Raw genomic sequence first — 13,467 nt, 5'->3', positions numbered from 1 at the left:
GTAACTAGTGATGAGTGGGCACTACGATGCTCGGGTGCTCAGTACTCGTAACTAGTGATGAGCGAGCACTACCATGCTCGGGTGCTCAGTACTCGTAACTAGTGATGAGCGAGCACTACCATGCTCGGGTGTTCAGTACTTGTAACTAGTAATGAGTGAGCACTACCATGCTCGGGTGCTCAGTACTGGTAACTAGTGATGAGCGGGCACTACCATGCTCGGGTGCTCAGTACTGGTAACTAGTGATGAGCGGGCACTACCATGCTCAGTACTCGTAACTAGTGATGAGTGAGCACTACCATGCTCGGGTGCTCAGTACTCGTAACTAGTGATGAGTGGGCACTACCATGCTCAGGTGCTCAGTACTCGTAACTAGTGATGAGCGAGCACTACCATGCTCAGATGCTCAGTACTCGCAACTAGTGATGAGCGGGCACTACCATGCTCGGGTGCTCAGTACTCGTAACTAGTGATGAGCGAGCACTACCATGCTCGGGTGCTCAGTACTCGTAACTAGTGACGAGTGGACACTACCATGCTCGGGTGCTCAGTTCTTGTAACTAGTGATGAGCGGGCACTACCATGCTCGGGTGCTCGGTATTTGAAATGAGCAGGTGGGACGATTGGACGGGCATTATAATGGAAGTCCGTGGGCAACTTGAGTATTTTACCAGAAAATTTTCAGTTTCCCATTGGCTTCTATTATGCACAATAATAGAGTTGCACCCTTCCGAGCGTCCAACCTGCTCGTTTCGAGTACTGAGCACCCGAGCATGGTAGTGCCCGCTCATCACTAGCTACAAGTACCGAACACCCGAGCATGGTAGTGCCCGCTCATCACTAGCTACAATTACCGAGCACCTGAGCATGGTAGTGCCCGCTCATCACTAGCTACAATTACCGAACACCTGAGCATGGTAGTGCCCGCTCATCACTAGTTACGAGTACCGAGCACCCGAGCATGGTAGTGCCCGCTTATCATTAATTCTTACACATCTACACTGCATTTGTTCCTTCTTCACAATTTTATCCCTGACCTGTCTGGTGTGTTCCTTAGTTTCATGATTCTTTTTGATCCCTAAATGTTCTCAATCACACCTGCATATCTTTGAATATTATTAATGGGTTGGTGCACTTAATTGACTACTGGAAATCTTCCCTCTGACTCAATCTAATGTTCCCCTATAAAATCCAGAGCTGATCAGGAACTAAAAATATTATAAAAAAAGTAAAATATAGATTGCCACAGGTCTTTAAGGCATGCGTATCTATCGGTTATCCATCTATGTACAGCTGATATGACAAGCCCCATCCATAAACAATGGGGCTTTAATCTCTATAATGGGGAGTTCTCTCCAACTTGTAGCCCCCCCAATGGTTGCAAAACTCCAAATTATCATCATGCTTGGAGTTATCGCCTTGTAACAGCTGGAGGGGAACAGGTCGGGGACCCCGATTTACAGAATAATCAAGCAATGACTAATGAAAGTGACAAATTTAATGGAAACCATGAGCTGGACATTTTTTGGAGACGTTTCGGTCTCTAGGCTGAGAAACGTTCCCATATGGTTCAGAATTGTAAAATTACATTTTGTGCTGCATCATCCCTTTGTGAACTGATAAAGTGAGGCCACAGAGCGACGACCACCACCATGCAGGTGAAGTTTGTAAGCTACAAGAGTTTGGTCCCCTTGAGAGTTAAGCAGAGTCTTGGCCTGCCATGCCTCAAAGCAAAAGCCATCACGAGTCCACGGTAGACGGACAACCGCAGTATGCATCAGCATTCAGACGCCAACGTGATTACCAAGCCTGGGATTCCCCTTATTCACAATTGAGTCAAAGCATCAGTATTGCAACGTGAGGGTAAAATGGATCCATGCAAAATCACCGGAGCAGTAACATGAATTCGATGATGCATCAGTCATTCCCATTCCTGCGCACCCCGGGATTCATGGTCCCTGTGTTAAAGTGATGAGGATTAGATGAAATGGACTGCGTTATGATCATGCAAACAGTACATAAGAGAGAAGGTGGAGAGAGATTGCTTCATAATATATACAGCAGGCAACGCTCAGACCCGGAAACCAACATCCGTCCATGATGCTGAACCCAACCAAAGTGTGAGTGCTCTACGGTGGCCAAACCACATGACGTGTGCATGGTGCCGAAATAACCCAAAAGTGACCTGACCGTAGTGCGGGACTGGGACCTGACCGTAGTGCGGGACTGGGACCTGACCGTAGTGCGGGACTGGGACCTGACCGTAGTGCGGGACTGGGACCTGACCGTAGTGCGGGACTGGGACCTGACCGTAGTGCGGGACTGGGACCTGACCGTAGTGCGGGACTGGGACCTGACCGTAGTGAGGGACTGTGACCTGACCGTAGTGAGGGACTGTGACCTGACCGTAGTGAGGGACTGTGACCTGACCGTAGTGAGGGACTGTGACCTGACCGTAGTGAGGGACTGTGACCTGACCGTAGTGAGGGACTGTGACCTGACCGTAGTGAGGGACTGTGACCTGACCGTAGTGAGGGACTGTGACCTGACCGTAGTGAGGGACTGTGACCTGACCGTAGTGAGGGACTGTGACCTGACCGTAGTGAGGGACTGTGACCTGACCGTAGTGCTGAACTGTGACCTGACCGTAGTGCTGAACTGTGACCTGACCGTAGTGCTGAACTGTGACCTGACCGTAGTGCTGAACTGTGACCTGACCGTAGTGCTGAACTGGGATCTGACCGTAGTGAGGAACTGGGATCTGACCGTAGTGAGGAACTGGGATCTGACCGTAGTGAGGAACTGGGATCTGACCGTAGTGAGGAACTGGGATCTGACCGTAGTGAGGAACTGGGATCTGACCGTAGTGAGGAACTGGGATCTGACCGTAGTGAGGAACTGGGATCTGACCGTAGTGAGGAACTGGGATCTGACCGTAGTGAGGAACTGGGATCTGACCGTAGTGAGGAACTGGGATCTGACCGTAGTGAGGAACTGGGATCTGACCGTAGTGAGGAACTGGGATCTGACCGTAGTGAGGAACTGTGATCTGACCGTAGTGAGGAACTGGGATCTGACCGTAGTGAGGAACTGGGATCTGACCGTAGTGAGGAACTGTGATCTGACCGTAGTGAGGAACTGTGATCTGACCGTAGTGAGGAACTGTGATCTGACCGTAGTGAGGAACTGTGAGCTGACCGTAGTGAGGAACTGTGAGCTGACCGTAGTGAGGAACTGTGATCTGACCGTAGTGAGGAACTGTGATCTGACCGTGTCTAATATGTGGTCTGAAATTATCAGAAATGTGACCTCAACTTGTCTATGGTGCAAAAATAAACACAAAGGGCCCGAAACATCAAGACCGGCGATATGCAACCTGGTCTTGATGAGGAGATGCACCGAAGTCAGACACTCCGGATTCATAAAGAAGAGTATGCCGCTTCATGTTACATCTCGTGGCTCTCCTGAGGCAAGGACTGAGGCAGTCTCCCATTCCTTGCCTGCCACGAGCACTCCTGCTCAGCAGCGCCGAAGGTCTGCCAGACTGCGCAGTGTGCAGGAGAAACCTTCTCAGAGAGGCAGCAGAAGGGTGACACCTAGTGGTTCTCCTGTTACAAGGAGTGAAGCGGTCTCCCATTCCTGGCCTGCCGCAGACTCTCCTGCTCAGCAGCCCCGAAGGTCTGCGAGGCTGCGCAATGTGCAGAGGTTTACTGCTCAGGGAAGCAGTGAGATTCCCGTTATCTCTGCACATTGTGAGACCGAGGATCCCGCCTCTATTTCCCAGAGGCAGGAGGGTGAGCATGTGCAATGCGTGGTGGGTCCTGATTCGCTCACTGACGTCACATGGCTTGATGACAAGGCTGGTGACGTGGTCAATCCTGACTGGCCAGGCTGGGACGTCGTGGACCCTGATTGGGTCAAGTCCGTCATCTCCGCCTCGCGCCCGCCCTCGGGTGGAGCTGCACCTCCTTAAAAGCTCCCCCTGCCATCATGGCGGCGCGCGACCGTCCTTCTATGTTTGGATGTCTGGCAGCGTGCTGCCACGCCACTGCTCAGGCATTACTGTCTCTCGTGGGCTTGGCCCTTGCTGCTTCGGCAGTACCTCGTTTGCAGGCCGTGTTCCTGCCTTGCTGCTCCGGCAGTACCCCCGTCAACAGGCCGTGTTCCTGTCCCAGGTGAGCTCCTCAAGTCTCCATTGGGCTCACCTGGTTATTGAAAGCACACGTGCGTGGGCACCTCTGTGCTACCCTCGTGCCATATTCTCGTGACTTCCACTGGCACACGTGCGTGGGCACCTCTGTGCTTCCCCGTGCAACAGGTACACCGAGCCGTGAGATCTGTGCCATACAACCCTCAGGGGTTAGGGCAGATCGGTGTACATAGATCACCTGTGACATTCCAGACGATCGCTAGCAGCAACCCGCTCACTCTTCACCCACCATAGCGGCGGTCCCTTACACCGCACAGTGGACCTTGACCGGCGGAAGCAGTCCATTTCCCATCTTGGCACGCTTCCCCGGGTCCCCCTCGTAACAGCTTCATGAATCCGGAGTGTTGGACGGGAAGTGTCACCTCTGTGTGTGTCTCATCACAAATCCTACTCCAGTCCCTGGTGGAGTAAGATTTCTGGAGTAGCTCTCATCATGAATTTCAGGAGCCATGGCCGCCACATCCACTTTGTCGGAGACGGACGAAAATAATGTGAAAAAACGCCAAAAGTCACATCATTTTAGTGCAGACGCCAGTTACACCAAACGTATGCAACTTTCCAAAGATTTCTACACTTGAATACTGGCGTAAAAAGCTTTGATGAATGGGGCCCTAAGTGCTAGAATTACTGCAAGTGTGATCCGTGTATAATACCGAAATACCACAAGTGTGATCTGTGTATAATACCGAAATACCACAAGTGTGATCCGTGTGTAATACCGAAATAACACAAGTGTGATCTGTGTATAATACCGACATACCACAAGTGTGATCTGTGTATAGTGATGAAATAACATAAGTGTGATCTGTGTATAGTGATGAAATAACACAAGCGTGATCTGTGTATAGTGATGAAATAACACAAGTGTGATCTGTGTATAGTGATGAAATAACATAAGTGTGATCTGTGTATAGTGATGAAATAACATAAGTGTGATCTGTGTATAGTGATGAAATAACACAAGTGTGATCTGTGTATAGTGATGAAATAACACAAGTGTGATCTGTGTATAGTGATGAAATAACACAAGTGTGATCTGTGTATAGTGATGAAATAACAAAAGCGTGATCTGTGTATAGTGATGAAATAACACAAGTGTGATCCGTGTATAGTGATGAAATAACATAAGTGTGATCTGTGTGTAATACCGAAATAACACAAGTGTGATCTGTGTGTAATACCGAAATAACACTAGTGTGATCTGTGTATAATACCGACATACCACAAGTGTGATCTGTGTATAGTGATGAAATAACACAAGTGTGATCTGTGTATAATACCGACATACCACAAGTGTGATCTGTGTATAGTGATGAAATAACACAAGTGTGATCTGTGTATAGTGATGAAATAACACAAGCGTGATCTGTGTATAGTGATGAAATAACACAAGTGTGATCCGTGTATAATAAAGAAATAACACAAGTGTGATCTGTGTATAATACTGAAATACCACAAGTTTGATCTGTGTGTAATACCGAAATAACACAAGTGTGATCCGTGTATAATAAAGAAATAACACAAGTGTGATCTGTGTATAATACTGAAATACCACAAGTTTGATCTGTGTGTAATACCGAAATAACACAAGTGTGATCTGTGTGTAATACCGAAATAACACAAGTGTGATCTGTGTGTAATACCGAAATAACACAAGTGTGATCTGTGTATAATACTGAAATACCACAAGTGTGATCTGTGGATAATACTGAAATAACACAAGTGTGATCTGTGTATAGTGATGAAATAACACAAGTGTGATCTGTGTGTAATATCGAAATAACACAAGTGTGATCTGTGTATAGTGATGAAATAACACAAGTGTGATCTGTGTGTAATACCGAAATAACACAAGTGTGATCTGTGTATAATACCGAAATAACACAAGTGTGATCTGTGTATAATACCGAAATAACACAAGTGTGATCTCTGTATAATACCGAAATAACACAAGTGTGATCTCTGTATAATACCGAAATAACACAAGTGTGATCTGTGTATAATACCGAAATAACACAAGTGTGATCTGTGTATAGTGCTGAAGTAACACAAGTGTGATCTGTGTATAGTGCTGAAGTAACACAAGTGTGATCTGTGTATAGTGCTGAAGTAACACAAGTGTGATCTGTGTGTAATACCGAAATAATAGGTGTGTGTTGTCCATGAAGCTGCAGTCACAACTTTGATAAGTCCATAGTGCTGACCCTCACAGAAGTGTGATCTCTACATTCAAGAGTTTTGTGTCCACAGTGTTAAAGCTAACATAAATGTAATCTGTGCTGAACCCCCTCCATGATCGTGCTGAGCGGTGCTGCTGGAGGTTTCACGATCGTGCTGTGCGGTGCCCATGCTGCTGCTCAATGTCGCACAAGTGTGATCTGTCCGAGGTGCTGAAGCAGGCGCATCACCATTCACTCCTACGTGGATCATTACAGACAGGCAGCTCAGATGCAGGAGAGACAGATAAATGCAGGAGGGACTCACCTTCCACAGTTGCAGTGACAAACCCGATCTTCCCCTCTTAAATGCGGTAAGATATAATTGTGAAATCGGTCCAAAAGAGCGTTCATGTCCATCAAGCAAGCTATTGCCTGTAAGAGCCCATAACCAAGGCATCTGGTCAACTCTAGATGGAATAAAACATTGACTCTAGTTTGCTGGCTAAAAAGACTGGAGCATTATTGACAATGCTGCCACTAAGACACACGATGCACACACACACTGACAGGCATGCACACACGCACTGATACACAGACACACTGACACAGACATACACACAGGCACCCATAGGCACACAGACATACACACAGGCACACAGACATATAGGCACACTGATGCGCACACACACTAACACACACACTAACACATACATACACACTGGCACACTGACACACAGGCACACTGACACGGATATACACACAGGTATATATATATATATATATATATATATATATATATATATATATATATACATATGTGTGTGTCTGTGTGTATGCATGTACCAGTGTGTGTGGTAAGTGTGTGCACTAAGTATGTATGTGTAGGTGTGTGTGTGTATCTGAGTGACTGCATGTATCTGAGTGTGTGTCCACTAAGTGTTCGTGTATCTGTGTGTATGTAGCTGTGTGTATTTTTGTGTGTGTACCCGTTTTTCAGTATATATATATATATATACACACACACACATACATATACACACACATGCAGACACAGATATCTACCACACACACACACACACACACACACACACTGATACATGCACAATTAGCGCACACACATAAACATGCAGACACACAAATACACACACACACACACACACACACACACACACACTGATACATGCACAATTAGCGCACACACATAAACATGCAGACACACAAATACACACACACACACACACACACATACATATACACACACATGCAGACACACAGATACCACACACACACACACACACACACACTGATACATGCACAATTAGCGCACACACATAAACATGCAGACACACAAATACACACACACACACAGATACACATAGAGTCAATATGACATTGCTACAAATACATGAAGTGAGAAGAGTTCCTCTTACCATAACAATGGACGCCCCCAGTACCATGAATATCATGGTGTTTGCGCTCATGTGCATATATATGATATTGACAAGGTTGTGTCTATTTCCCCTAAAAAAGCCGGTTCTCTTCTTCTATTTCCTCCCTCTTCTCCGCAAAGGTCAGAATTGGTCATCTCCCCTCCCCCCCCAAAAAAAGAGCTGCAATCCTTGATGTTGAAGAAGAACCAAAGAATCCAGTCACATATAGATGTATATAGTCATGTTGATAAACTACTGTACCAACCCCCCTTTAAGGTTTAAGACCCCCCCTCCCTCCCTTTCTTAGTGTGGGGGTCGTCTCAGTCTTGATCGCCCTTCTTTCACTCCCCCCATTATAGAACAATGTGACAGGCGCCCCCCGCCTCAGTTTTAGGGCTGCCACATTGCGAGGATGGCGAACACCCTTCTCTGCATCAATTGATCCAATGGAAGGAAAAGAGTCAATGAATAATTCAGGGCTCCTGGTTGTCGTCCTTTAGGCTCCTGGCTGTTCTTAGGGCTCCTGGTTGCTCTCAGGCTCCTGGCTGTCGTCCTTTGGGCTCCTGGTTGGTCTCAGGCTCCTGGAAGTCTTCCTTTGGGCTCCTTGTTGCTCTCAAGGCTCCTGGCTGTCGTCCTCTGGGCTCCTGGCTGCTCTCAAGGCTCCTGTCTCTTGTCCTTTAGGCTCCTGGCTGCTCTTAAGGCTCCTGGCTCTTGTCCTTTAGCCTCCTGGCTGCTGTCAGGTTCCTGGCTGTCGTCCTTTGGGCTCCTGGCTGTCGACCTCAGGGCTGCTGCTGTCTGGGCTCTTTGGAAGGGGGCTTCTCGCCGGCTGGTCACTCTGTGCTCCCCAGGAGGCAGCTATCGGGGGTCTATGGGCAGATGGAGGCGGCACAGAGCGGAGCCCCCCGAGCAGCCTGCACGCCCTGCTCCCTCACTGACATTGCAGCCACGATTGATATTCTGCACCATGCAGCAGCAGCCACTGGGCTTCCACCTACTAAAATATGCTAATCCCATCAGCCATTGTTTTAAGTGAATCGCAGGCAGCTAGACAGCCCCCAAACCTCAGGGAAGGCTGCACCCACCCCCCTCCCAAACTGGTGCTATATACCTGGACACTGCCCTGAGTGGAAGCCAGGTTGGTGCAGGAGGGGGAGGGGTGTTCTAAATTGCAACACTAAAGTAACAGATGGATACAAATCAGCCATTTAATGAACAGCTCATTAAGGAAGCAATTAATACTGATCCGAGGCATCTGGACAAGGGAAGGGTTAAACATGTGGTGCTATGAGGCAAAATAGCTCCAAAAATGCCTATAAACTCCATAGGGATCTGCACATGTATATATATATATATATGAAAATAAATCATAAATTGGAAGAGAGGCTACAGAAGATGTAAAAAATTAAATATTTTGGGCAAGTGTAATATTTAGATCTTCTGCCATATATCTGTACAGGGGGTTGTGCTACCTGTCAGTGCATTGACCAGCTCAGATGGGTGGATGGTGCATGCTGCTTACTCCCTGTTGCCATCTACTGGTGATTTAAGATTATTACATTTGTAGCTGTGATATTACACCTGATAGGGGTGGCCCAGTCCCTCCAATTTCTGGTAGAAAGGTGACTGCACTAACCTTACACCTATTCACTGTAATTTAGTGTTATCATACATGCAGAAGTGGGAATGTGGACAAAATAACCCCTTCCCACCTTCCTCTGTTCTGGGAATTGCTGTCAGACCTAGGCCTTGGCAGGTTTAAGAGAAAACAAAAAGGCAAAAAAAGTATCTGAAAATACACATTGCTCAGGCACCTTCCTAAATGGGAGGATGCCTTAAGTACCCGATGCCTCCCAGCCATAGGCTGGAGGCACTTCTGGAATAAGTGCACTGCAAATTTATGTGGTGTGGAGCGCGCATTATGCATGCTTAGTCCCTGACAGGAGAGTCCATGATATCGAGGCCAGGATGGTGAGCACGTCGGCATCTCTGCCTGGAGGAGGCTGAGAATGTTTGCCGGGATACCAGCATTACAGTACCCTCTCGCTTATAACCTTCTCTCTCCAAGCCCAAAAATAATCTCATCAGGAAAAGAGGGGTATAAATGTTCTCTCTGGGCTCCCAAGATCTCTCCTCAGGACCAAAACCCATCCAAGCTAGCAGAAATCAAGTTTTCCCTCTAAACCTCTTCATGCCAGGATGTTTTTCACCTCAAAGATGTCCTCCAAGCTTACAGGCGACAGCAAGGCACTAGAATCCTTAATGTAGCAACTCAAGATAACAGGCTTGGGGAGAGATATGGAAAGAGTTGGGGATACGTAACGAAGCTGGAAGCTTGAACTTGTAGGATATGGGATTCATTTTTGTAAGTGCAACGAAAAGTCCAATGTAGTGAAGACCCAAATTGTAGGAAAGTACCCCAAGATGGATGAAAGTCATACCTTGTCTCCAGGCCAAAAACTAGGTGGGTCCAAGTGGCTCTTATCTGCGTGCCTTCTCATCCAGTGTGGCTCTGGTGTCCTCCCAGATTTTGGAGAAACTCTTGGTGAGAGCATTGGCCATGGAGACGCCAGAAGCAGTAGACACAGGAAATGGAATATGGGGCTGTTGACCATACATGATGAAGAATGGAGAACTAGCTGAAGCCTTGTTCAGATGGTTTTTATATGAGAACGCCACCCAAAGCAAAAGCTTGACCCAATCACTGTGGTGAGAATTGACAAAGTGCCACGGGACGTTAGTCAGGATCTGGTTGACCCACTCCACCTGACTTGCATTGAGTGTCGTAGGCAAAAGAGAATTCCAAGGACACGTTCAGATATTTACAGGTAGCTCTCCAAAAACCGGGACATGTATTTGACGCCTGTATCCAAAACGATATGCAGCGGTAGCCCGTGAAGGCAGAAAATATGTTGACTAAACCGCTCAGCGATCAGAGGAGCAGAGGAAAGACTAGACAAGGGTGTAAAGTGGGCCATTTTAGAAAAATGGTCCACAACCACCCAAATGACAGAACACCGGAAGATCTGTAATAAAATCCATCGCAATGTGCTGCCAGGGAGCGTAAGGCACAGGAAGTGGTGACAACTAAATGGATGGAAGTTGGTTAGGGATTTTACTACGGGCACACTAGGGACATGTGGAAACGAAGAACTCAATGTCTTTGCACAGTGTAGGCCACCAATAATGACGCAAGATTAGTAGGATCATCATCTTCTGAACGGCGCGTCCAACCAGTTTAGATGAGTGACCACACTGTAGTACATGCCTCCTGTCAGCTTCTGCAACAAAGGGTTTTCCTGGTGGAACCTGAGACAAGTATACCGGAGCCATAGAAAGCATCTTGGCATCTCAATATGTTGAGGGTCCTCTTCTTGATCTGTAGACAGAAAGAGTTGGGAAAGACAGTTTGCCTTGGTGTTCTTGTCTGCCAGTCGAAAATGGAGAATAAAAGTGAATCAGGCAAAAACAGCAATCAACAGGCTTGGCGAGGATTCAATCTCTATGCAGATTGCAGATAAGCCAATATCTTGTGGTCGGTGTAAATGTCTACTGGATGAGTCACATCTTTGAGAAGTTAACATCACTCTCCTAAGGCCATAATATTTTCCAGCAACTCACAATCACCGATGGAATAGTTTCTTTCGGGTGCTGAAAAGGCCGTGTAGAAAAATCCACAGGTGACCATTCGCCCGTAGGAAGAGTCTGTGTGAGAGCAGCCCCAGCGGAAGAAGAATCCACTTCCAGAAAGAACTGTTTATTGATTTCTGGTCTATGCAACACTGGAGCCGATGAAAATGCCTGTTTCAGAGAGATAGAAACGTTCTCCGCCTCCAGAGTCCAAACCTGCAGATTAGCACCCTTGTGGATCATGGCAGAAAATGGAGCAGTTTGGAATGCGAATGGTATAAATTGACGGTAATAATTGTCGAATCCCAAAAATAGCTGGATTGCCTTAACTCAGTCAGGATGATTCAATTTCAAAATCGCAGACACCTCTAGATCCATCTTCAGTCCAGTTTCAGAAATAATGTATCCTGGGAAAGGAAGAGAGGTCTGCTCAATGATGCACTTCTCAAATTTCGCATACAAGCGGTTCTCCCGAAGTCTCTGCATGACCTGGTGAACATTCCTCCTGTGAGTGGGCAGATCTGGATAAAACACTAGGATGTAATTTAGGTATACCACCACACAAGAGTAAAAAAGGTCTCGGAATATGTTAAATTCTTGGAAGACCGCTGGGGCATTACGGAGTCCAAACGGCATTGCACGGTACTCGTAGTGTCCGTCCTGGGTGGTAAAGGAGGTTTTCCATTCGTCCCTCTGGTGGATGCGGATCAGATTGTATGCTCCTCGCAGATCAAGTTTAGAGAAGATCCTAGAACCTCAGAGGAGATCAAACAACTCTGGAATGAGAGGCAAGGAATATTTATTATTGATGACTATCTGATTGAGCCCCCTATAATCTATTCACGTGGGAGCGTTCCATTCTTTCACTTTACGAAGAAGAATCTGGCTCCCACTGAGGATGAAGAGTTCTGAATGAATTCCCTAACTAGATTATCTTTAATTGGACATGGCAAGGGTCTCCACCTGAGACAGAGGGTAGACACAGCCTCGAGTAGATGAAGCGCCCATAAGCAGGTTTATCAGACAATCGTACGGCCTATGTGGAGGCAACATCTCGGTTTCCATCTTAGAGAAGTCTGCAAAAGGACCAGTAGGCGAAAGGCAGACCAGGTAGGCTAGCCAGTGTCACCGGAGGTTGGGCAGGAATTATGGGAATGAGACATCTCTTGTGAAAGGAGTGATTCCATCGATGCACCTCTCTGGGCCTCTAATTCAAGACGGCTTGCGAGTTCATAAACACGGCAGACCCAGGAGAAGTGGATGTGCCATTCCTGGTAGCACATTGTAGGTGACCTTCTCAAAATGCAGGCTTCCTACCGAAGCTCCACCTGCTCAGTAACTAAATGGATGGCCTTGGATAGGGCTCTCCTACAGACTACACCAGCAAAGGGGACAGAAAGCGTTGAATGCAAACCCGGTACTGGTCAACCACGGCTTGTTGCATGAAGTTTTAAGCAGAAATGGAATCCAGATAGGTATCTCGGAGAACAGCATATTACCACAGGAACAGGATGCGGCTTCAGCGGCGGAGAGGAATTGCTCTTGCCTAGAGTAGCCTCTCCAACCGACCCTAGACTTGGGAGTTTCCTGGCTTCTCGGACAAGAGTGGAGTGTGTTCAGAGCTACCGCAGTAGAAGCACTTCCCCTCAGCACGCCGGAGTTCCTGATGTTGCTCAGCCAGCTTCATGTGATCAACTTGCATGGGTTCTGGGAAAAAAGTAGAAGCTGAAGTCTGCGGAACGAATGGTCTCTAGAAAGTCGGAGCCAGACACATTGAATTCTTCTGAAGGATCAATGCTCTGGAGCATTATTGAAACCTGAGGTCGATTTGGATAGCCAGGGACCCAGGTCATCTAAAGAGATGGGAATGTCAAGACCTGCTAGTTTAACCATAATTCTCCCGGTCAGTTTAACCATAATTCTCCCGGTCAGGCCATCCCAGTAGGCTGCTACCAGCGCCTCATTATTCCAAGAGTTCTGAGGACAAGATATTCAATCAAACAGCAAACTAACCTACTATAAGATTTCCCTGGGACAGTCT

The 13,467-nt window shown here is 47.1% G+C and overlaps 1 protein-coding gene across 2 annotated transcripts in view; it reads right to left on the bottom strand.

Moving 5' to 3' along the window:
* The window catches only part of TMEM240 (transmembrane protein 240), a 66,911-nt gene extending 58,840 nt beyond the window's left edge, over nucleotides 1–8,071 (bottom strand). Inside the window, exons 1-2 of one of the 2 annotated variants that reach the window (XM_075327412.1) lie at nucleotides 7,800–8,071; nucleotides 6,695–6,801 (exon numbers count right to left, since the gene is read on the bottom strand). In XM_075327412.1, coding sequence (XP_075183527.1) covers nucleotides 6,695–6,801; nucleotides 7,800–7,856 — 164 coding nt within the window. In that variant the 5' untranslated portion in view covers nucleotides 7,857–8,071. Of the gene's footprint in view, nucleotides 1–6,694; nucleotides 6,837–7,799 lie in introns of both variants that reach the window. The other variant, XM_075327414.1, reaches the window with a different exon arrangement.
* Nucleotides 8,072–13,467: the final 5,396 nt, after the last annotated feature.

Source organism: Anomaloglossus baeobatrachus, chromosome 11 (genome assembly GCF_048569485.1).
Source record: "Anomaloglossus baeobatrachus isolate aAnoBae1 chromosome 11, aAnoBae1.hap1, whole genome shotgun sequence".
Classification (NCBI taxonomy): domain Eukaryota; kingdom Metazoa; phylum Chordata; class Amphibia; order Anura; family Aromobatidae; genus Anomaloglossus; species Anomaloglossus baeobatrachus.
Note: the sequence above shows the minus strand (reverse complement) of the source record. Positions and strands in the feature narration are given on the sequence as shown.